Consider the following 24,386-nt stretch of genomic DNA (forward strand, 5'->3'; position numbering starts at 1 on the left):
AATTATAAAGAATATAATTTATACAAAGTGTATAAAGTAAAATAATTTAATGTGTATCTATGGTTAAAAAAAACTTATAGGGACTTCCCTGGCGGTCCAGTGGTTAAGACTTTGCCTTCCAATACAGGGGGTGCGGGTTCGATCCCTGGTTGGGGAGCTAAGATCCCACATGCCTTGTGGCCAAAAAAACGAAACAGAAACAATATTGTAACAAATTCAATAAAGATTAAAAAAAAAAAAAAAAACTTATAAAATTTCATTCTTTTACCTCATTTTATATATTAATGCCCTAAATATATTGTGCTGTACTTTAAAAACTCCAAGACTCCATTTATTTTAAAACATTTCAAATTTTATACTTAAGTCAGAATGGCCTTCTGCCAATCCTGAAAGAATGTATACATATATACAATGGAATATTACTCAGCCATAAAAAGGAACGAAAATGGGTCATTTGTAGAGATGTGGATGGATCTAGAGACTGTCATACAGAGTGAAGTAAAAGTTAAGTCAGAAAGAGAAAAACAAATATTGTATATTAACACATATATATGGAATCTAGAAAAATGGTACACATGAACCAGTTTGCAAGGCAGAAATAGAGACAGATGTAGAGAACAAACATATGGACACTAAGGGGGGGAAGTTGGGGGGGGTGAACTGGGAGATCAAGATTGACATGTATACACTAATATGTATAAAATAGATAACTAATAAGAAGCTGCTGTATAAAAAATAAATAAAATAAACAAACAAACAAAAACAAAGAAAGAATGTAATTGTTATCCTGCCTAAATTCCATAATGCCATTTCCACGAACTGAAACTAAGCCTCTCTCTCTCACACACACACACACACCTCCGTATGTCACAAATCCTCCTGTCATGAAATTACTAAGGAAAAGCCCTGTATATCCAACAGGGGAAGTATGTCACATGTCACCCTGGAGACTTGCCCACTAGGATATGAACAAGGGATAGTACAGATAAGTCAATTTTAGTCTATCTGGAGTTTTTTTAATTCAATTCTGATTTAGGAATGCACTGCATATTTTTTCTAAAAAATTTTAAAATACTGATTTATTGGTGATCGTTCCAGTGAAGAAGTGGGTTTTCTCGGATTTGTTTTTTTCATACAGAATACAGTCTGTGGTTATTATATGCACATTTTACTGAAACTTAATCAGGAAGTCAAACAAGAAAGCAATAGCTCTTACCAGAAACAAAATTCCAAGTATATTAAAATAAGTCAGAGATTATAAATATCTTTAGTATATTCACTACTCATTGCTTTTCACTGTTTTAAAAAAACAAATTCCCAAAAAATAATTTTACATTTGATTTTAAAGCAGGTGATTTTTAACTATATTTTCTTACATTTAAGATTTACAAAAAATATGTATATACAGATTGTTTAATGTTCTTGGGATAAAAAAAACATTGATGACTCCCAATTTCCACTGAATACTACCTGTACTCTCAAACATGACATTTGAAGACCTTCACTTTTCATTAGCTGCAGAAAAAGTACACTGAATATTTAGAAACAAGAAAGAGTAAAGAAAATAGAGATGGAAATTCGGATCGGCTTTAAAAAAAAAAAAATTGGGGCGCTCTCACAACACCTAGCTTCTATCCAGCGCTAACTCCATTAGCGCCACCACGACCACCTCCCTGGCTCTAGAAACCTCCCTCTGAGAACAAGTTAGAGACTTTGCTTTTGCCCTCCCTGGGCCGTGGAACCTCTGCTTGAGAGCGCCCTCCCCACTGCCAGCCAGCTCGGTGCACAGCCACTTCCCGGCCAAGAGCCCTGGCTGGACCCAGAGCTGATCTCGCCTTATTAAATTACAGAAATCGGTAAAAAAGAACATTCCCACTGTCTATCCTCACACCCCAGATTAGAATCCCACGTTCCGGGAAACCTGCACTGCATATTTTATGCTTTTAATTTTTCTCAGAACACATTTATTCCCATCCCCTTTTATGAGATGGGTAGAGTAATTATTGTCTGTTACTCCTATCCTATATTATACAAGAGGAAACTGAAGTCAGGGAAAATCGAATGAGACTGTCCACAGTCACACAGCTTTTACTGACAGACACACCATCTACCTCCTTCCATGGGACCTCTCTGCCTCCCTAAAATGAGCCTGCAATCCATAAATAAACAAAAGCAGGACTGAGGCCTCAGCACATACTGAGAAGCAGGGTACAGGCAATCATCCTCAGCCACAGTTATTTGGCAATCATCTACCATGAACTTGGTCTACACTAAGCCCTTTATATGTCATCTCATTTGATCCTCAACAAACCTGAGGAGTTGGGTACTCTCACGCCCCCGGTTCTACTGAGGTAACCAAGGCTCCCAAACTTGCTCCCAGTTACACAGCTAGGCTAGTCCATGCCATGCCAGCCTCAGAACCCAGGCCAGTCTGATTCCAAACTCACGCTCTTAACCAGCTATCATGCAACAACTGGACGATGCACCTGCAGGCAGTTCTGCAACTCCCCACACACCAAGACACCCCCAGGTCAAAGCGCCCCAGCTCCTCACGTACTTGACAGCTCCAACGTCCTCTGCATAGCGCTGCATCTCCTCCCGGGCCCTCTCCTCCCGCAGCTCGCGCTGAAGCTCCTCAATCTTTTTCCGCTCAGCCTCATGTTTCTGCTCAGCTTTCCACACTTTCTCCACATTGCGGAGGGTCTGCGGGTGCCAGCTCTTCTTCAGATTCTGTGGGAAATGAAAGGAGGGAGAAAACAATGCGGCCAGTGGGTGGGTGGTGAGTATAACTGGCCCTCCCTTTCCCACCCCTATATTCATGCCAAGGCAGGCATGTAAGGGCAAGACGTCTTTAACAATGGCAAGGTTGGCACCCAAAAATCTCACACATGGGGGTGCGGGAGAGAGGTTGTTCAAGTACATAAAGCCTCAGGAAAAAACAGGCCCCTCCGAGATTCCCTTCAAATACTTCTATCCTGAAATGTGTGAGTCTGACTTCCACTGGCCATGCCTGAAGTGAGGGTTGGTGATGACAGTACAGGGGGAATGGTGTAGAGAAGCAGGAAAGTATAGACTCTGAAAGGCAAAAGAATTCAAGTGCCTTTGGCACTGGACGTTCATTCTTATGAACACAGCCTTCTTTTCCTTGAGTCCACTTAACGTGCCTTAAACTTGCATGGTTTACAACCCCACCTAGTACCTCTTTCAACCTTCCTTCCCAAGAATCTCCCCCTGGTTCTGATCTTCCCCCTCACCCTCAAGGAATGCTTCTCCTCTCCCTCCTCCCCATTAGCCACTGCTTTGGTTCAGCTTCCCAACCAGGGAAGGTTTCCTGGAGGAAGTGACATCTAAGGATAATTATAAATTAGCCCAGTGATGTAGGAAGCGGGATGGAGTGGGGTAGATTTCCACACAGAGGTAACAGCACACACAACTGCAGGCCCAGTGGTGAGAAAGAACAAATAATTCAGCATGGCTGGAGATAGGAGAGCAAGCTTGGAAGGGGCTCAAGATGAAGCCAACTAAGAAAGCAACAGCTTAAGGGCCTTATAAGCCATGTTAAGGGATTGGATTTTATCCTGTTGACAGTAGAAAACACTAAGCATTCATATGCAGGTGGGAGGCATGACCAGCCTAGCATGTAAAGAATGGATTGGAGAGGATCAGGATTGAAAACCAGCAGACCAGTTAAGAAACCTAAATGAGGGAATTGCCTGGTGGTCCAGTGGTTAAGACTCCGTGCTCCCACTGTAGGGGGCGGGGTTCAATGCCTGGTCAGGGAACTAAGATCCTACATGCTGCTCAGTGTGGCCAAAATAATTTTTTTTTTTTTTAATGAAGCTTCCTTTTTTCTCTCTCTTCTTGTACTCCCTTTCCCCTCATCAGGTTGTTCAGTCCTTCCTCCCTTCCTCCCCAACCCTCCACCTTGTCCTAATGGTCCTCCTCTCTCGCCTTCAATATGGGTGATTTTGCCTCCCAGGGAACATTTGGCAATGTCTGTAGACAGTTTTGGTTGTCACAACTGAAGGAGAAAGGTGCTACTGGCTAAAGGCCAGGGACACTGCTACATGCACAGGACCACACACACAACAAAGAATTATCCAGCCCAAAATGTCAATAGCACTGAGGTTGAGGGACTCTGGATTAGAGCTTTCCTGTCCCTAAATGCAGCTACTTGAAGACACTAAGTCAGAAGAACCTCGATGGTATCTTGGAACTCATTCTAATTGACAACACCTGACAAACTCCAATATAGCTACTGGACAGGTGGCTAAACGAATCTATTTCCTGATTCAATTAGCTACACTTTCAGGAGATGAGCATTTTTCTGATCTTGCACCATGTTCTTACGGGTACATTTGCCCAATTCGGAGGCTTAGCCCCCTACAAATGAACTATACAGTTTAAGAGAAATAGCCACATAACTTATATTAAGTGCTATGAATTCAGAAGAATGCTCTGCCACTACAGATCAGGATGCAGCACTGAAGAAGGAGTGGATGTCAGAAAGGTGAACATGAGGAAGATCTTCCGTGACCCCAGGACATGGCTCAGGGACGAGCACAACGGGGGCACAAATCACCCCTACTATAGCCCAGGACATGACTGAACTCCTAGCTGAGGAAAGGAGATGTATCCCAAGACAAGATATACAAAACGAAGTGACACGTCCTCCATACCCGCCTCCTTTCCTAGCCACGGTTCCAACCGCCCCCGAGGCTTCCCAAAATTTCCAGCCAGAAGGGCTCCCTGTCAACAAACAACACCTGCCTTCCTTGGCGACCCACCTCACATATCTTCCCAAGTCTCCGCCCGGTCCCTCACGGCCTTAGCTATCCGTAGCCTGTCCAGGGCTACAGCTCTCTGTCCCCAACGGCTGCGTTGCCAAGAATACCCACTGTCACCCCCGCCAATTTCCGTCCCCAGCCTCAGTCGGTCTCCGGCCTCAGTCTTCCCCCAGCCCTGGGCTCCCTCACTTACCAGGTCTCCGCCCCCCATGATGGTGGAGACGTTTCCTCACTACGCGGACCTGAAAAACTCAAGAAGGATCGAGGAGAAACGCAGAGAAAGAGTTCAGCTACGACCTCCGGAGATCTGATCCCGGGGACAACTGGCTACCACTTTCACTGCCCGATCCAGAGACCACTTCCGGGAGAGCGTTGTATTACAGCGACGGCGTCGCGGTACCATGACGTTTAATACTCGCTGTCGCGCTGCGTGGCGGTAGCGTCCCGTGCAGTTTCGCAGGTTGCGGCCGTGATATCGCGGGATCTGTGGTTTCACTTTGGTCGCCTCGGGTTGGCTCCTACCCTGATTTCTGGAATAGTGAGTTAAAACGCTGCGGCTGTTTCGGGTTACAGTTGGTCCTGGGCCTAGCCCGGCGGTTCGGTTGCCATGGCGACGCACCGCGGCGTCCCCCTCGGAGCTCCACTCGTGGGCCTCCCTCGAGAGGCCCCAGCGTGGACCAGCCTAGGCCGCCCGGAGTTTCTAAAAGGCTTTTCAAATCCGCAGTCTCCTCAAACCTCGACTCACAGCCAACCCCCTTACTCCAGGAGTATTTTACGGAGTTAAATAGAAACCATCGAGCCGAAATTCCATCAGCTTCCCTGCACCAAACCTTTAGAATCTGCCAGCGTTCCCCTTTCCTTTCCCTTCGTTTACGATGGAAGAAGCATCCCTCCTAATCTAAGGCACGGCGGTTCATCTGCTCGGATCCCACCCCTCGCATCTGGTATTACTCAATTCCTACCTCTCTCCTCTATCTCCCTAAGTATTGGTTCTTTGTCATCATCATTTTAGATACGCTCAGTTGATCCTTAAAAAAGAAAAAAGCTCATGTCTTTCCCCCAGCTGCTGCACTCTCCTCTCCGTCTTTAGCGAACTTGAAACAAGTTGTCTCCACTACGGAGACAAGATGCTTGCACTTCGGGGACGAGATGCTTCCGCTTCATCTTCTGCTTAACCTAAACCCTCCGCTCAACTATTCTTCCCGTGATCTTCAGTAATACCCCTGTATTTAAATCAAATAACACATTTCATCCTCATCAGGACTACCCCTAGCCTTTGGTATTGAGGACCACTCTCTCCTTATCGAAACACTTTTCACTTGACTTCTTCCCATCACTCTCCAAATTTTCCTTCTCTAGATCCTTCTCAGGGAACATTTTCTTTGTTTCTTCCTCATCCGTTCTGTCTTAGGTCCTTTCACAGTAGGTGCTCTCCTTGGGTGATCTCATCTACTCACAGGGTTTCAGTTACCATCTATATGCTAATGAATCCCAAATTCATTATCTCCAGTCGTAGCCCTCTTTCAAGCTCCAGGGTTTTAAGCCTGGCTATTAGGCATTTCCAATTGGACATCTGGAAGTCACTTAAACTAAATGCATTATCTCACCTATACCTACTCCCCCAATCCCCTACTACCACCACTTCTCCATCCGGACGTCATTCTAGATCTCTCCCTCATCTCCAACATCCAATCAACAAGATTCTAACTGCTCAACATCTCTCAAATCTATCCACCTCACCATGACATTCACCACCTGCCTGGTTCAGGCCATCATCATCCCTCACCCGGTAGAAGTCCACTTCCCCGTTTTCAGTTTTATCCCTTATAGATCTATGCACTCTTTTTATAGCTAAGAGTGATCTCTCTAAAATGCAGATATGATTGTATCAACCCACCGCTTTAAAACGTTTCATAGCTCCCCATTATTCATACTATAGAGCCCGCGTTTAAAAAATGTGAAGTCCTGGGAACTCCCTGGCGGTCCACTGGTTAGGACTCTGCACTTTCACTGCTGAGGGCCCGGGTTCAATCCCTGGTTAGGGAACTAATATCCCATAAGCCGGGCTGCGCGGCCATGTCGAGTTCTTTCATGATCTGACTCTTCTTACCTCTCCAGCTTCATAAGACTCCCTACCTCTCACTCACTATGCTAGAGCTAAACTTTTATTTCCCTAGCCAAACACTCTTAACAACAACAACAAAAAAACATGTTTTAGTGGGTAATACATTGTAAATATGTTTTAAAAGATACAAAAGTCAACACAGTAGGGAGTTCCCTGGCGGTCCAGTGGTTAAGAATCCACGCTTCCACTGCAGGGGTCCTTGGTTTGATACCCGATCAGGAAACTAAGATCCTGCTGCTGTGTGGTGAGGCCAAAAAAAAGTCAATGCAGTAGAAGCCTTCCACCATCCTTATACCCTCCTCAATCAGCGTTCATTTATCCCATGTTTCCTTTACATACCTGTATAATTTTATGTTACATATTTAAGTCTTTGATCCATTTGGAATTTTTTTTTTTTTTTTTTGGTCTTTCTAGTTGGATACACATTCACCTCAACACCTCTACAGAATAATCTTATATTTTCCCTACTGGTGTGAAATACATACATATATACATATACTATATTCCTATTTGTATCTGAGTCTGTTTCTGGATTCTCTATTCCATTCCATTAATCCATCTATTCATGTGGTCTTATCAAACTGCCCTAATAGTTTTATTTTAATGACGTAGGCCTACTTCTCCCTCACTACTCTTCTTTTTCTGGAGTTTCCTGGTTCTTTTTACAATTTTATTTTATTTTATTTTATTTATTTATTTTTTTTAATAAGGATATATTTGATCTTTTTTTTTTTTTAGATTTTTTTTTTTTTTTAATTTTATTTATTTATTTATTTATTTATGGCTGTGTTGGGTCTTCGTTTCTGTGTGAGGGCTTTCTCTAGTTGCGGCAAGTGGGGGCCACTCTTCATCGCGGTGCACGGGCCTCTCACTGTCGTGGCCTCTCTTGTTGCGGACCACAGGCTCCAGACGCGCAGGCTCAGTAGTTGTGGCTCACGGGCCTAGTTGCTCCGCGGCATGTGGGATCTTCCCAGACCAGGGCTCGAACCCGTGTCCCCTGCATTGGCAGGCAGATTCTCAACCACTGCACCACCAGGGAAGCCCTACAATTTTATTTTAACAAATGAACTTTCAGGTCAGCTTGTCCAGTTCCAGAAACATTGTTTTTTATGTTATTATTGAGAGATATATTAAATTTGTAGATTAATTAGGTGAATTATATTATAGCACTTGCTCTGTATTATAATTGCCTATCTACTTGTCTGTATCCATGTAAGTTCCATAATGCTAGAGACCTCCACCTTTGTGTCCCTTGTGCTTGGCACAGTTTCTGGCACATAGCAGTTGCTTAATTATTGTTAAATGAATACATGAATGGATGGATGAGCCTTAAAGGCCCTGTGTTCTGAAGTCACCATTGACCAAAGTGTTTTGCTTAGGGCATGACTGCATAGAAATAATAATAATCATTAATATTAATAATTCCATACAGTAATAATGGGGGTTATATGTTTGAAAAAGCAATGGCTTTGACTTGCATTTGAATCACAATTCTGTCAGCTATGTTACGTGACCTTGGACAAGTTACATAACCTCTCTGAGAGTTTTTCCTCATCTGTAAAATAAGAGCAATACCACCTACCCTGCAAAGTTGTTGTAAGAATTAGATGCAATTACATTTGTAAAGCATTTCACATAGTCTCTGGTAGATAGTAGACGCTCAATAAATGATAACAATTCTATCCACAAAGTTACCAATATCCATAGTAACTTCTCTTCTAGGGCTGATTGACACCAAAGGTTAGGAGGAAGAAAATGGTTCTAAAAGTCAGTGGTGCCATAGTTTTGTGGTGGAAAGTACTTGAAAACAAGACAGGGCTATTTTTGAGGCAGAGATAACTGAAACTGCAGAAACTACATGAACCAATTTCTTTTCACCAGTGTTTCTCAAAGTGTGACCTGGGGACTACCTATAATAGAATACCTTGAAGGTCTTCTTAAACATGACATGTTCCTGGACCCTACCCTTGAACCACTGAATAGACTTTCCAGGGGTGAGATTCTCAGATTCTAGAAAGTTCTTCGTGTGATTCATGTGTACACTAGAGTTTGAAAACTACTGCTTAAGAATAAAGTTAGTTTTCAAAGATAAATAAATAAATGAAATAGTCTTGTCTTAAGCCAGGAAACCTAAAGGTTATTTACAAACACTGTAATACAGAGCTGTTTTCCCAATGAGGAGAGGGGCATTATGAGAGGCAAATCAAGGAATTAATTGCCATGACTGACCTGTGTTGCCTTTCGTCATCATTTATTCATTCATTTGTCCATTCAGTGGATGTCAGACTCTGGACAAATTGTACTATAGCCATAGTCTTTAAACTGATAAATGCTTTTCCCAAGGTAGAGTCAGGTCTTTGCTACTCCTCAGCTACTCCAGAGATAGTTGTCCCAAATTCTGCTGCTTTGGAGATTGTACAAGCCAGCCTACAGTCAGGTAACCATAAATAGCCCCACAGCTGTTAAGTCAGGTTAACAACTATAGGCCCTGATCAAATGGTCTGGTTAGGCATGAATCTTGCAGAAAGTGGTGGAAGAGTGAGCTGTTGAGATAGGTTAAGCCAGAAAGCATCATCCAAGTTAGGGAGCATTCCTTTCTTCCTTCCTGCATCCATTCAGCAACCTAAGGGAAAGATTATTATGTGCTAGTTAGCACTATACTAAGAACAATGCTAAGTATGGAGGCTACAAAGATGGAAACTTTCCCCTGGCCTTTATACCCCTTTATGGTATAAAGGAGGAGGCAGATGCCTAAATACCTGACATCACTATAGTGTAGCAAAGGCCATAATTGAGAAACATACAGAGTAATATATTAACCCAGGGAAATAAAGATTTTTTGCACAAACAGTGAAGCATAGTGTGTGCTGGAGTCAAAACGTACCTGGGGGGCTTCCCTGGTGGCACAGTGGTTGAGAATCTGCCTGCCAATGCAGGGGACACGGGTTGGAGCCCTGGTCTGGGAAGATCCCACATGCCGCGGAGCAACTAGGCCCGTGAGCCACAACTACTGAGCCTGCGCGTCTGGAGCCTGTGCTCCGCAACAAGAGAGGCCGCGATAGTGAGAGGCCCGCGCATCGCGATGAAGAGTGGCCCCCACTTGCCGCAACTGGAGAAAGCCCTTGCACAGAAACGAAGACCCAACACAGCCAAAAATAAATAATAAATAAATAATAAATAAATTTAAAACAAAAAAAACAAAAAAAACCATACCTGGGTTAAGATCCTGGCATGCCACATTGCAGGTCAGTTAACCTTTCTGAGCCTTAGTTCCCCCATTACTAAAACAATGATTTTATTACCACCTAACCAACCTCATAAAGTTGCTGTGCAGATTCAATGAAGTAATGTTCTACTTCTCCACTTCAGTCATTCAAGTACCACTCTCAAAATTTTTGTCACATTCATAAAGCAATGATATTTAATACTTTTACTTACATTGATTCACCTTTTTAAAAAAGTCCCCAACATTTTATTACGAAATTTTTCATTCAACACAGGTGAAAGAATTTTACATGACACACCCATATACTACCAACTAGATTCTACAGTTAACATTTTATTCTACTTGCTTTATTACATTTCTATACACATATCTATCCCTCTCTCCATCCAGTAAGTCCTCCTATTTTTAGTACATTTTGAAGTAAGTTGCAGACAAACAGTACACTTCCTCCTAAATACTTCAGCATGCGTATCATTAACTATAATTAGATATTCAGTTTTTACAGTGTTTATGTTAAAGTTACATTAAATGAAATGCATAAATCCTAGGTGTATGTTCACTAACTTTGTGTAACCCAAACTTCCAGCAAGAAATGGAACATTGACATCATCCCTCGTTCCCCTTCCCAGTTAATCTTTGTCCCTTCCCCCAACAGGCAACCACTTTTTTTTTTTTAATATTTATTTATTTATTTAGGCTGTGCTGGGTCTTAGTTGTGGCATGCGGGATCTTTAGTTGCGGCATGTGGACTCCTTAGTTGTGGCATGCATGAGGGATCTATTTCCCCGACCAGGGATCAAACCCAGGCCCTTGGCAGTGAGAGTGCAGAGTCCTAACCACTGGACCACCAGGGAATTCCTGCTATGAATGTTTCTATATAGGTCTTTTGTGAGCATATGTTTTCATTTATCTTGAGTAAAATCCTAAGAATGGAATTGCTGAGAGGTAGGTCAATATATTTTATTTTTATACAAACTGCCAGACCTTTTCACAAAATGGTATATACCATTTTACATTCCCACCAATTTGCTTGAGAGTTGGTATCTGGTGTTGTCAGTCTTTTTAATTTTAGACATTCTGATACATGTGGAGTGTCACAATGTGGTTTTAATTTGCATTTTTCTGATAACTAATGATATTAAATATTTTTTCATGGGTTTATCGGCCATTTATTTGTATCTCTTCCTTTGTGAAATGTCTCTTCAAATCTTTTCTCCATTTCTTATTTGGATTGCTTACAATCTTTTTACTTTCAGGTAGTAAGAGTTCTTTACATATGCTGGATGCTAGTTCTTTGTCAGATATATATTTTGCAAATAATTTCTCCTAGTCTAGACTTGCCCATTCATTTTCTTAACAGTGTCTTTTGATAGGCAGACACTTTAAATGTTGATGAAGTCTAATTTATCAATATTTTCTTTTATGCTTCTTGTGTCCTCTTGGTAAAGGAAAAATTATTCATGACACTTGTTAAAGAATAATGTTATTTAAGATTAGGGCCAATAGGGACCACTGCAATGGGGTCTTGTAGTGGGGGAAAGAGATTGGGCTCGACTCTGAATGAAACATGGGCAAGTGGGAATTTACAGCCAAGCAGCAGTGCAGGGGTTAGTGGATGAAAAATTACTAAGAAAAAATATCAGGGGCAGGGATAGAATTCTGGCTAAACCAAAATAAAGGCAGGCCAGAATGATCACACATCACCTGCAGGATGATGGGGGATGAGGGACGAGGTCAGATATGGCGGAGGGAGGATTTTGATTCTAACTAAACTGACTTCACAAGATTCTTGCTAAAATTGGACAATGCAGAGAGGAACATGGAAGTCCAAAAGTCAAGGCTTAGTTGGAAGAGAACTCAGAGACCGTGCGTGCCTAAGTTTGCTCATGGAGAGACTCCTAGTCATGCACTAAGAAACCTTTACCTAGCCTAAAGTCAGAGAGATATTTTCCTATGTTTTCCTTTAACAGCTTTAGGTCTATGATCCTTCTAGAATTAATTTTTTTGGAGACAATCATTTATTTATTGGACAGGACAAGGTCATTTAAAAAGGGGGACATCATAAAAATGTGTTTAGCCTGGGTTTGCAAGCATCAATGCTCATAACTCCAATGGAAACATACAACCAGGAAGGTATTGACATGCCACTCAAAAACAAGCCACAATGCTTAGGAAACAATTAGAGAGTGTTAAAAAAATAAACAACAGGCCCCCAAATGGAGTCACTTGTGCTAAGTCTCACATCAGCAAACCAAGACTTAATACCTAACGTAACTGCAGTTTCAGCTTCTCCCAGGAATGTGACCAATCTGGAATTACCTGGTCAACACTAGTGAGGTAATCTACTTGATAGACCCCCCAACTATCCCCAAAGAAAGGTGACCTTGCCTGAAACATTCCATTCTTTGCTAGAATAACTTTCTTGCTCTGCCCCCTTCCGCCTATAAACGTTTTTGTACAGCTCCTCAGAGCTCCTTATGAATTGTTATATAAAACCAATTAGATCTTCAAATTTACTCAGTTGAATTTTGCTTTTTAACAGGAGTCACAGAGCATAATAATAGTCTCCAGTTCACCAATCTGCATTTTCTGTGGCTGGGTCATTAGCCCATTTGCCTGGTTTTGTGGTTATTAAGAAGGAGACTTCCTGTAATATAGAGAGCCTTGAAGAGTACACACTTCTGGATGTCACTGAAATCATAGTCAACTCTAGGCTTAACTAGCTCACATCACTACATTTTGGGTCTACCCTAGGTAGTGATGAGCCATCTCTGGAATTTATTTTTGTGTATGGTATGAGATTCATCTTCTTCCATATGGATATCCAGTTATTCTAGCACCGATTTTTGAAAAGACTTTTTCTCCCCATTGAATTATTTTGGTGCCTTGTTAAAAATCAAATGACCATATAAGTGGGATCTATTTCTGGGCTCTCGATTCTCCACCACTGATCTATTTGTTGATCGTTATGCCAGTACCATCTGTCTTGATTACCATAGCTTTATATAAAGTATGGAGAGCAGGCAGTGTTAAGTCGCTCAATTTTGTTCCTTTCTTTGAAGATGACTTTGGATATTCTAGGACTTTTGTATTTCCATATAAATTTTAGAATCAGCTTGACAACTTAAAAATGCTGGAATTTGATTGGGATTGTGCTGTTTCTATGGGTCTGGAGAACTGACATCCCCTATCATTGCTGAGTCTTCTATATGTGAACATGGTATATTCTTTTATTTATTTGAGTGTTCTTTAATTTCAGCAGTGTTTTGTAATTTTCAGAATAGAGGTCTTGCCCACCTTTTGTTAAGTTTATTCCTAAGTATTTTTTAAATATTTATTTATTTTTTTGGTTGCGCCGGGTCTTGGTTGCGGCATGTGGGATCTTCACTGCGGCGTGAGGGGTCTTCTTTTTTTAATTTATTTAATTTATTTATTTTTGGCTGCATTGGGTCTTCGTTGCTGTACACAGGCTTTCTCTAGTAGCGACGAGCAGGGGCTACTCTTTGTTGTGGTGCACCGGCTCTAGGCACATGGGCTTCAGTAATTGTGGCACTTGGGCTCAGTAGTTGTGGCTCACGGGCTCTAGCGTGCAGGCTCAGTACCTGTGGCGCGCGGGCTTATTTGCTCTGCGGCATGTGGGATCTTCCCGGACCAGGGCTCAAACCTGTGTGCCCTGCATTGGCCACCAGGGAAGTCCATGAGGGATCTTTTAGTTGCAGCATGCAGGCTCTTGGTTGCAGCATGCATGTGGGATCTAGTTCCCTGACCAGGGATCGAACCTGGGCCACCAGCATTGGGAGCACGGAGTCTTAACCACTGGACCACCAAGGAAGTCCCAGTATTTGTGTGTGTGTGTGTGTGTGTGATGCTATTTTATTTTTAATTTTTTTGATAGTGAGATGTTTTTCTTTCACTTTTATTCTTTTTTTAGCAAGAAAAAAAATTTATTAAAAGAATAGTGAAGGAATTCCCTCGTGGTCCAGTGGTTAGGACTTGGTGTGGCTTGGCTGAAAATAAAAAAAAGAATAGTAGAAAACTTACTGATATTGAAAACAAACTTATGGTCACTAAAGGGGAAACGTGGGGGGAAGGGTTAAACTGGGAGATTGGGATTAGCATACACACATTACTATATATAAAATAGATAACTAGTAAGAACCTACTGTATAGCACAGGGAACTCTACTCAATATTCTGTGATAACTTATATGAGAAAAGAATCTAAAAAAGAATGAATATATATACATATAACTGAGTCACTTTGCTGTACACCTGAAACTAATACAACATTGTAAATCAACTATACTCCAATAAAATTTTAAGAGAGAGAGAATAGTGGAAATGACGCATATGTCCATTAATAGAATGGGTAAATAAACTGTGAGAGTCAGACAATGAAAAAAAACAAGCCACTGATAGAGACAACAACATGAATATATCTCACAGACCTAATCTTGAGTAAAAGAACCAGAGAGTATGCACTGAGCATGTGCTGTTAGTTCCACTTATATAAACTTCAGAAACATGCAAAACAGATCTATGGTGTTTGTGTCAAGACACTGGTAACCGTTAGTGGCACAGGGACTGCAAGGGCACCTGGCGAGGGATCCTGCATGCTGGTTACCCAGGTGTGCTTGGGGTGGGATGTTCATTGAGCTGCACACTTTTGATATGTGCTCTTTTCTGTGTATGCGTCAACGAAAGTCACACAGAAAGAAATCAACACAGAGCTACTCGGTAGGGCAAAATGTCATCCGTTAAGTGCTGAAGAAGCAGGGTTGGGGCTGTAGGTCCAAGCATGCTTCCCAAACCTGGCACAGAACTTGAATGAGCCCCTCTCTTGCTGTGGCTGAGCACTAACTGCCGCTGTTTGCTTGGGGACGCCTCTGCCTGGGTTATGCCCGTATCAGGACCTGACATGGGATTATTTATGCATCTGTTTATTTTCTGTCTCCCCAACTAGGGTGTGATCTCACTGCAGGCACATAGTAAACACACAACAAATACTTATTGGATGTATTTGCCTCTATATCCTTCCTTCACTGAGCAGAATTTGCCTCCTCATGGATGTATTCTTTCACCTATATTCTTTTTTTGCAAACTTCCATCGTCTTATATAGATACAAAGTAAAAGAAATAGAAGAAGAATTTTTCCCTTTGATGAGAACTCTTAGGATTTACACTCTTAACCAATTTCATATACAATATACAACAGTGTTAATTATGTTAATCATGTTGTACATTACATCCCTAGGACTTATTTATCTTATAACTGGAAGATTGTACCTTTGACTACCTTCCTCCAATTCTCCCCACACCCCACCTGTGGTAACCAAAAATTTGATCTCCTTCTTTATGAGTTTGTTTGTTTGTTTTTAATAACTACATTATTTTTCAGAATCCAGCAGCTTTTTTAAAAAATTAATTAATTAACTTATTTATTTTTGGCTGCATTGGGTCTTCGTTGCTGTGCGCGGGCTTTCTCTAGTTGCGGCGAGTGGAGGCTACTCTTCGTTGCAGTGCACAGGCTTCTCATTGAGGTGGCCTCTCTTGTTGTGGAGCACGGGCTCTAGGAGCGTGGGCTTCAGTAGTTGTGGCACACGGGCTCAGTAGTTGTGGCTTGTGGGCTCTAGAGCGCATGCTCAGTAGTTGTGGCGCATGGACTTAGTTGCTCCGCGGCATGTGGGATCTTCCCGGACCAGGGCTCAAACCCGCGTCTCCTGCATTGGCAGGTGGATTCTTAACCACTGCGCGACCAGGGAAGTCCCTGTTTGTTTTTGAAGAATAATTGACCTACAACACTATGTAAGTTGCTGGTGCACAATATAGTGATTCAATATTTCTATACATTTCAAAATGATCACCACTGTGAAGCTATTTTATTATTATTTCTCTTGTCCGCACCGCATGCTCGTAGAATTTAATTTCCCCACCAGGGATCAAACCTGGGCCCTGGTAGTGAAAATGCCAAGTCCTAACCACTGGACCACCAGGGAATTCCCCACTTATTAGTTCTTGTAGCTGTTGTATACAGAGTCAATATTTACTTAAATTTTTTTGAAAAAGAAACTTTAACAGAAAATCAACCCTTTGGAAAACAGTCTAGCAGTTCCTCAAAAGGTTAAACATAATTACTGAAACAGAGCATGACCCTATGGTCCTTCCCCGCCATATCCTCTGCCTGCCTTTTGTCTGTGAAAAAACTTTAGCCAAAGAATAAGTTTAATCAGAGAAATAAGATAGTTTAGTCATTAAGCATAGTCAAGGACCTTTAGTTCCTTCTCAAGGGCTATAGATAATATTCTGAGCCATGTCCTGTGAGCTGTCTTGTAGATACTGAAACCGCCCCCAGAAGTTAACTACGTGATGACCAGACTGTAGCCATGACATAAGCTGCTACAATTCTAAGAACTGGCCTCAAGGAAATGGGAACAAACTGACCCTGGAACTGAAGATTAACTGTACTTAAAACAATCAGACCACCGCATGACCAATTTTAAGACGATTGTCAGAGCTTTCTGCGTGTAGCCCCCTCCCTCCATCTATAAAAGCTCTTGCCCACTGATTGTCAGTGGTGGGGAGTCAGCCTTTGGACAGGAGTCTGCCCTCCCCCCGGTTGCCAGCATCCAAAATAAAGCAAATTTTCCTTTCCACCAACCTTGCCTCTTTATTGGCTTTTGAGCGGTGAGCAGCCGGACCCCACTTTCAGTAACATTACCAAATGACCCAGGAAGTCCACTCTTCAGTATAGATGTAGGTTAAATGATAACATATATCCATACAAAAACTTGAATATTCATAGTGATGAAATAGAACTCGTATTTTATAGCAAGAAAAATTTAAACAGAAAATTTGTCTTTGCCCATTTGAACCTCCTCCCCCTCCCCTTTAGTGTATATTGTACATCTGCATTAACCAGATCTCTTTAGAGATAACATTCCTTCTTAATCTCAAGGTTCACAACTCCTTAGGAGATAACCTTCCTTCTTAATCTTGTGACCCGTGGCCCACCCACTACTTGCTTTGTACCTGTGGACCTGGATTGTGTAAACTGTCATTTAATGTACAGTCCTCAGTCTCAAAACCATATATAACTGTGCTTTGACTCTAATGGGCAGAACAGTTCTCAGAGCTTTCTGAGAGTCTGTTCCTGGGTTATAATTCTCAATTTGGCTTGAATAAAATTTTCCATTTCTTTCTTAGATCAACTATTTTTTTTCTTTGACAATAGCAGCATTATTCATAAGAGCCAACACATGGACACAACCCAAATATCCATCGACTGATGAATGGTATATTCATCAAGTGGTATATCCACACAATGGAATATTATATGGCCATAAAAAGGAGTGAAGTCCTGATACATGCTACAACATGGATGAACTTTGAAAACCAGTATGCTGAGTGAAAGAAGCCAGTCACAAAAGACCACATGTTATATGATTCAATATATATGAAATGTCTAGAATAGGCAAATCTATAGAGACAAAAAGTAGATCAGTGGTTGCCTAGAAATGGATAGGTTGGAGGGAATGGGGAGTGATTGCCAATGGGTATGGGGTTTCTTTTGGGGTTGATGAAAATGTTCTACAATTGATTGTGGTGACCGTTTCACAACTCTGTGAATATACTAAAAACAATTGAATTGTGCATGTTTGATAGGTAAATTTATCAAATACGAATTATATCAATAAAGTCATTAAAAAAATAAAACCAGGGGCTTCCCTGGTGGTGCAGTGGTTGAGAATCTGCCTGCCAATGCAGGGGACATGGGTTCGAGCCCTGGTCTGGGAAGATCCCACATGCCGCGGAGTAACTGGGCCCGTGAGCCACAATTACTGAGCCTGCGCATCTGGAGCTTGTGCTCCGCAACAAGACAGGCCGCGACAGTGAGAGGCCCGCGCACCGCGATGAAGAGTGGCCCCCGCTCGCCACAACTAGAGAAAGCCCTCACACAGAAACGAAGACCCAACACAGCCCAAAATAAATAAATAAATAAAATTTTAAAAAAAAAGTAAATTGAAGTTGAGATCTTAAAAAAAAAAAAGAAAACCAGTATCACTTGCCATAAATAGAATGGAAAATCAAATACAAATTATTAAACACTAGCTAGGGAATTTCATGGCGGTCCAGTGGTTAGGACGTCATGCTTTCACTGCCCAGGGCCCGCCGCGTGGCACAGCCAAAACAAACAAATAAAAAACACTAGCTAGATAGTTACATCTACTCTCTTTGATTAAAAAAAAGAGAGGATTCAGAAGTGTTAGACAGTTGACACCAAATAAAACTTTTCCCTTAAGTTACTCAGGAACAAAAAAGAATTGAAAAAGGAATAATTGTTTCACTCTGTGGTTCAGTGTTTTTTGTGACCTGTTGGCTAGCTGCTGTCAAATTGCATGTACCTGTATACCCATCCCACCCTTGGGACAGACTGAGGTACAAGATGTGAAGCCAAAGTACGGCACCGAGTGTGTGGCATGTACTCCATCCACTTAAGCAATTCTTACTAAGTGGCAAAGGAAGGGACATAAAAGCATTTCAGCTATCAATGTACAAACAGGCTTCTAAAAGTGATGCCAATTGGGTTTAAGCTGTCTCTTAGAAACAGAGGGGGGAATTTCTGGGGAAGAAAACTGAATTGAAATAGGGACCAGCTGCCTTGTGATGAACTATTCCACCACGGAGTTCTGACCTCCACCAGCGCATTGCCATTATCCAGTAATAGACATTCCTTCTGAATATTGTAAGGAAGTACTCTCTCCCCAGCTGGGGCCCTGTGAGAGCAAAAGGAAGGGACAGCAAGTCCCTTCTTCCACACTTTGATGATTAATTAATTAATTAAGGCAGTTTCAGCTGACCTTTCTCAAAAACTTCCTCAGCAACACTGGGTAGAATTGGACCCAAAGCCCCCAGGTTTCCTGGAAACTACTAAGAGACAGAAAAGGTGTAGTGATTGCATAGGGAACAGTAGGACTTGAGGTTGGGACTCCTGCTGGGTAATGAAAGATTCTAGTCCTGCTATAATAAGTCTAAATTCTGTTAAGTGTTGCAATCCTTAATTAAAAGGGTGGGGGACTCCCCTGGTAGAGCAGTGGTTAAGAATCCGCCTGCCAATGCAGGGGACACAGGTTCGAGCCTTGGTCCGGGAAGATCCCACATGCCACGGAGCAACTAAGCCCACACACCTAGAGCTTGTGCTCGGCAACAAGCCACCGAAATGAGAAGCCCGCACCCTGCAACTGATATAGCCCCTGCTCGCCACAACTAGAGAAAGCCCGCGCACAGCAACGAAGACCCAGTGCAGCCAAAAAATAAATTAATTAATTAAAAAATAAATAAATAAAAAGGTGACCTTTTAATTACTAGGGTTAAAAGGTGGAGGTGGCTCAGTGTGTTGAAAGCAACTTCAAATATCATCCTGGCATGTGTCTATCAAAACAAAGACACAACAAAAAGGGCAAGGAACTGAAGACATCTTTCATTTGACCAAATGTGTATGTTGGTAGAGTTATATCTGTTGTTTGGCCAACAACTGCCATCCTATGTGGGGCATACAGTGTGCGCCCAGCACGTGGTAGGTGTCCTGTACTGTGGCTACGTGAACAAATGAGTGAATGAATGAATGGGAGAATGCAAGAAAACTGTTTCCTGGCCACTGTAAAGAAAGAGCAAGCACAGCAAAGCAGTTGCTCCTAAAGAATTCCAACTCAAGTGATAGGCCACATGTATGCACATTTTAAAATCCATATAAAAATAATTATCATAGAGAAACAAACATGGAACATGTATATTTATCAATAGCTCCATCCCCTCCCAAAACTCTTCTAAAACAATAGCATATATAACTTGACAAGGGCAAAGAGAACTGGAGAGGGAACAGAAGAGCTGTGTCAAACAGTTTTTGAAGATGGAAAGCAGTGTGGGGATGTGTGATTTAGCAGAGAAGAGGAAGCTGAAACCTAAGTATTGGCTCTGACAGTGGTTCTTCATCTTGAGTGCACATTAAAATGACCTGGGAGATAAAGAAACAAATCTGGAGACCTGGGTCCCACTAGGCATCAAATTTTAAACTATCTCTGGGTATATGGCAGTTCCTCAAAAAATCAAACGTAGAATTACCATATGATCCAACAATTCCGCTTCTGAGTACATACTCCAAAGAATGTGAAGTAGGCACTCAAACAGACATTTGTATATTCTGTTCATACTGTTCATAGTAGCATTATACACAGTAAGCAAAAGATGGAAGCAACGCAAGTATCCACTGATGGATGGATAAACAAAGTGTTTATATATATGTTTTTATATATATAAAATTCAGCCTTAGAAAGGAATGAAATTCTGACACCTGCTACAACATGGAGGAATCTTGAAGACTTTATGCTAAGTAAAATAAGCCAGACACAAAAGACAAACACGGTGTGATTGCACTTATATGAGGTACTACAGTAGTCAAATTCATACAGACAGAAAATGGAATGGTGGTTTCCAAGAGTGAGAACTGTGGAGAGGAACAGAGAAGAGAACTGACTGATACTTGAGGAATCCCAGAAAAGCTGGGAACTTGGCACCACCAGGTGGGCTGCAAGTAGGGAATTTTGGTGAATGTCTATATAAGGAGCAGTTAAGATCCTTAATCTCTATCCCCAGTCCCAAGGGTGAAAGATCTGTTGGGGAAACTGAATCTGTGAGACCCCTCCACTTCCAACTGGGTGGTCAAGGGCTTTCAGAATGGCTGTAGGGATTAAGCGAAAGTCTGCTTATTAAAAAATGGGGTCACTAATTCCCTTCCTCCTCCTTGTTCTACTCCCCAGGCAGGAGACCTCAGAATTTTTCTATGGAGAAACTAAATGACCCAAGGAATAGGGGCATGGTGATCCACAGATATAGGCATTTGGAAGTTCCCAAATGAAAAGGCTGGCTCGGGCTTCCCTGGTGGCGCAGTGGTTGAGAATCTGCCTGCCAATTCAGGGGACACGGGTTCGAGCCCTGGTCTGGGAGGATCCCACATGCCGCGGAGCGACTGGGCCCGTGAGCCACAATTGCTGAGCCTGCGCGTCTGGAGCCTGTGCTCCGCAACAAGAGAGGCCGCGATAGTGAGAGGCCCGCGCACTGCGATGAAGAATGGCCCCCACTTGCCGCAACTGGAGAAAGCCCTCACACAGAAACGAAGACCCAACACAGCCATAAATAAATAAATAAATAAATAAAATATTAAAAAAAAAAAAAAAAGAAAAGGCTGGCTCACCGTTGGACTCCCCACAAGGAAATCCATCAGTCAGCAAGCCCTACTGAAGAACACAGAGCTTCCAATGGCCTGTGCCCTATGGAGTGCCAGTTATTTGGTGAATGCTCTCAACACAAGAATCTAAAACCAAAGGAAACAGCAGCAAAAAGGACACTGAGGAAAAATAGACAATACTTGGAGAAGAATACTTCAGAAACAACCATAATTTTAAAGAAACCAGAGAATAACCTGTATCCATAAAACTAGAACAGAATGTAATAGCAAAGGAGCAGTTGGAACTATGAGAAAACTGAAATCAAAAAGCTAACAAAAAAGTCGGAAGATCAAATGAGCAAATCTCCTAGAAAGTACAACAAAAAGACAAATGAAGAGTAGGGGGGAAGAAAAAGACAAAGGAACGGTAGGAGAGAAAAGATAAGTCTCCAGATGAGCAAACAATGGAGGACAAAGTATAAAAGAAAAATAAAACTTAAGATAGGATTTGAATCTCTAGATTGAAAGGGATCACCATGTACATCATTGAAAAACTTCAGAACATCAGGAACAAAGATTCTAAGATTTTACGGAGAGAAGCAGGTCACATATGGAAATAAGAATGACATCAAACCTACCAAGAGAAGCTAGAAGACAGTGATTTTCAAACTTCTGGGAAAAAAAAAATCTCAACAATAATTTTATTCCCAGACAAACTATCTCTCAAGTGTTTGGGTAAAATAAAAATATTTTCAGACATGCCAGGACTCAAGAATTTTGCCTCCCATATATTTTTTCTCAAGAAGCTCCTGCGGATTATTCTCCACCATATAAAGAAGGAAACTAAGAAAAAGGAAGACATTGCCCAGGAAACAGAGAGGATCGAACACAGAGGAGACAGAATGGGAATTCCCAAGGCACCCCAAACTGGGTGGCAGATCTAAACAGCCTGAAACAGAAGGATGGAGGGTGTCAGGAGGACTGCCTTGAAAAATTAATTTGGTAGGTTTGGAGCAGGTGAATAATTGTACTGTGAGCCTGTTGAAGTTCAAATTACCAATAGGCACAAAGAAAAATACACAAATGAGAAAATGAGGTAATTTTCTTCAGAAAAGTTTTTAAGAAAGGAAATACTATCACAGTATATATGGATAGACTCAATAATAAATAGTATTTACATGATCATGATAAAATGTGAACATGATTTAATACAAAATTTTGATTTAATTAATTTTAACAAATGGGAAATAAAGGGGTGTGAGAAAGCAAACCTTTGACTGCCAGGACTGAAATTTATAACTTACCATGCTCTCTCCTTACAGTAGTTTCTTCAAGGAGGAAAAAAGGTGTAGTGGTGATGCATTCATTTTTACATCCAAACACCCACCCCTCTAATTCTGGGGTAATATCTCGTGTTGTCAAACCTGGTGAGGCAAGACCACCTTGTCGCCTTCCTGGAGGAAGACGACATGCATGTCTGACCACGGCTCGGCCAATCAAATGCTTCCACTTGGCATTTTCAAACTTGAGGAATTGTCCTGAAGATGTGCCTAGGGTTCTTGGCACAAGCAGTGGACACTTCCAGGGACAAGACTGAGCTGGATTTCTAAATTATATCTAGAAGAAGTGGGTAGGTCTTTTTAAAAGTTTCTTAGCCACACAGCACCTGTGGGATCTTAGTTCCCCGACTAGAGATTGAACACACACTCCCTACGTTGGAAGCACTGAGCCTTAACCACTGAACCGCCAGGAGAGTCCCTGAATAGGTCTTTTTAAAAGGTGAGAGTCCCTGAATAGGTCTTTTTAAAAGGTATCTCTTTCTTGAGCTACAGAGTGCTCTTCCTCTGACGGCTGTGTGTGAATGTGTCAACTTCCACTAGACTGAAAGCTCCCTGAGGACAGCTGCCCTCTTTCATCTTTTAATTCACCGCAGCCTTGCGTGTACTAAGCTCTCAACAATACATGTTGTACGAATGTCTTTATCTTTACTCTGTCACACATCATATTGCTAAGTTCTGTTCACAGCGCTCAGATCTAATCTTAGACTAAGAATTTCCTCATGGACTTTGTGTTAATTGAAGCCCAACAGAGTCTTCCAGGGATCTGTTCTCAGTGGTCATTTAGAATGTGAGAGTAACTAGTACTTCTGAACAAGAATCTGTTGAGAATTCTTGTCTTCCTCCTCTAGTGACCCTGGGGCTGGGAGTGAAGAAATATTTACTCACTTCCACTTAATGGAAGTAAAAGGATAAAGGAGGAAGGGAGGGGGCAACCAGGATTGAACCAGAGACCCCTTGATTTGCAGTCAAATGCTCTACCTCTGAGTTATAACCCCATCGCCTACTGGGACTCTCTTCCTTGTCCACTTACGGTGATTCAATACAAACAGGTTCCACCCACTCTGGCATTCCGGCAAGCGTTGTATTCGAAAGCTCCACCTCCTTTTCTATCCATCATCTGCTCTGGTTTTCCTCTTGGCCACCAGGAAACTGGGTGGGGCACTTGAAAAATGACATGCTGGAAACTAGCTGAAAAGGAAACTGACATAGCATTAGTAGAGAAAGCTTCCGTATACACGGTATTACTGTGTCAGAATCCTCGGCCCCAGATACACTCTGTTCGTCCTCTGCCTCTTGATGAGTTGAGGGTGGGAAGGAGAAGGAAGATGTCAGTTCTTTCGGATGGGATGACTCAGGAAAATCAGGAACTCCTTCTCAGGGCAACCGATGCCAATCCCTGTGGCCACACTGCCTGCTCTGTTCTTGATGGAAACAGTAGCCAGCTTCTGACCTGGGCCGTCCCGATGCCTGGGGAAGAGCTTGGATGAGGGCTTAAGTAGTGTGGTTCCTCCTTATCACAGCGGCAGGGGAGACCTGAGGCCTCTCCTTTCAAGCCTGGCACTCCGTTTGCATGGAGTTTAAGGGCACAGCCTGAGATGCCCTTTCTCCTCCCACCTCCTCCATAGGGTAGGGAAGCCGAGGATGGAGAAACTAGCTTGCCCCCTCCACCAGCCTCAAAGAAGAAACAG

At 42.1% G+C, this 24,386-nt stretch overlaps 1 protein-coding gene and 1 long non-coding RNA gene across 3 annotated transcripts in view; one reads left to right on the plus strand and one right to left on the minus strand.

Moving 5' to 3' along the window:
* The window catches only part of CWC25 (CWC25 spliceosome associated protein homolog), a 33,958-nt gene extending 28,813 nt beyond the window's left edge, over positions 1-5,145 (minus strand). The window contains exons 1-2 of one of the 2 annotated variants that reach the window (XM_082373516.1): positions 4,981-5,143; positions 2,558-2,730 (exon numbers count right to left, since the gene is read on the minus strand). In XM_082373516.1, coding sequence (XP_082229642.1) covers positions 2,558-2,730; positions 4,981-4,998 — 191 coding nt within the window. In that variant the 5' untranslated portion in view covers positions 4,999-5,143. Of the gene's footprint in view, positions 1-2,557; positions 2,731-4,980 lie in introns of both variants that reach the window. The other variant, XM_082373517.1, reaches the window with a different exon arrangement.
* A 118-nt stretch (positions 5,146-5,263) lies between these two features.
* LOC309618973 lies at positions 5,264-24,296 on the plus strand. Its single transcript, XR_014238694.1, has 3 exons — positions 5,264-5,325; positions 20,952-21,053; positions 21,376-24,296. It is a non-coding gene; the product is annotated as an uncharacterized lncRNA (long non-coding RNA).
* The last annotated feature ends 90 nt before the right edge of the window (positions 24,297-24,386 follow it).

The sequence above is a fragment of the Balaenoptera borealis genome (assembly GCF_965194805.1).
Source record: "Balaenoptera borealis genome assembly, chromosome: 20".
NCBI lineage: Eukaryota > Metazoa > Chordata > Mammalia > Artiodactyla > Balaenopteridae > Balaenoptera > Balaenoptera borealis.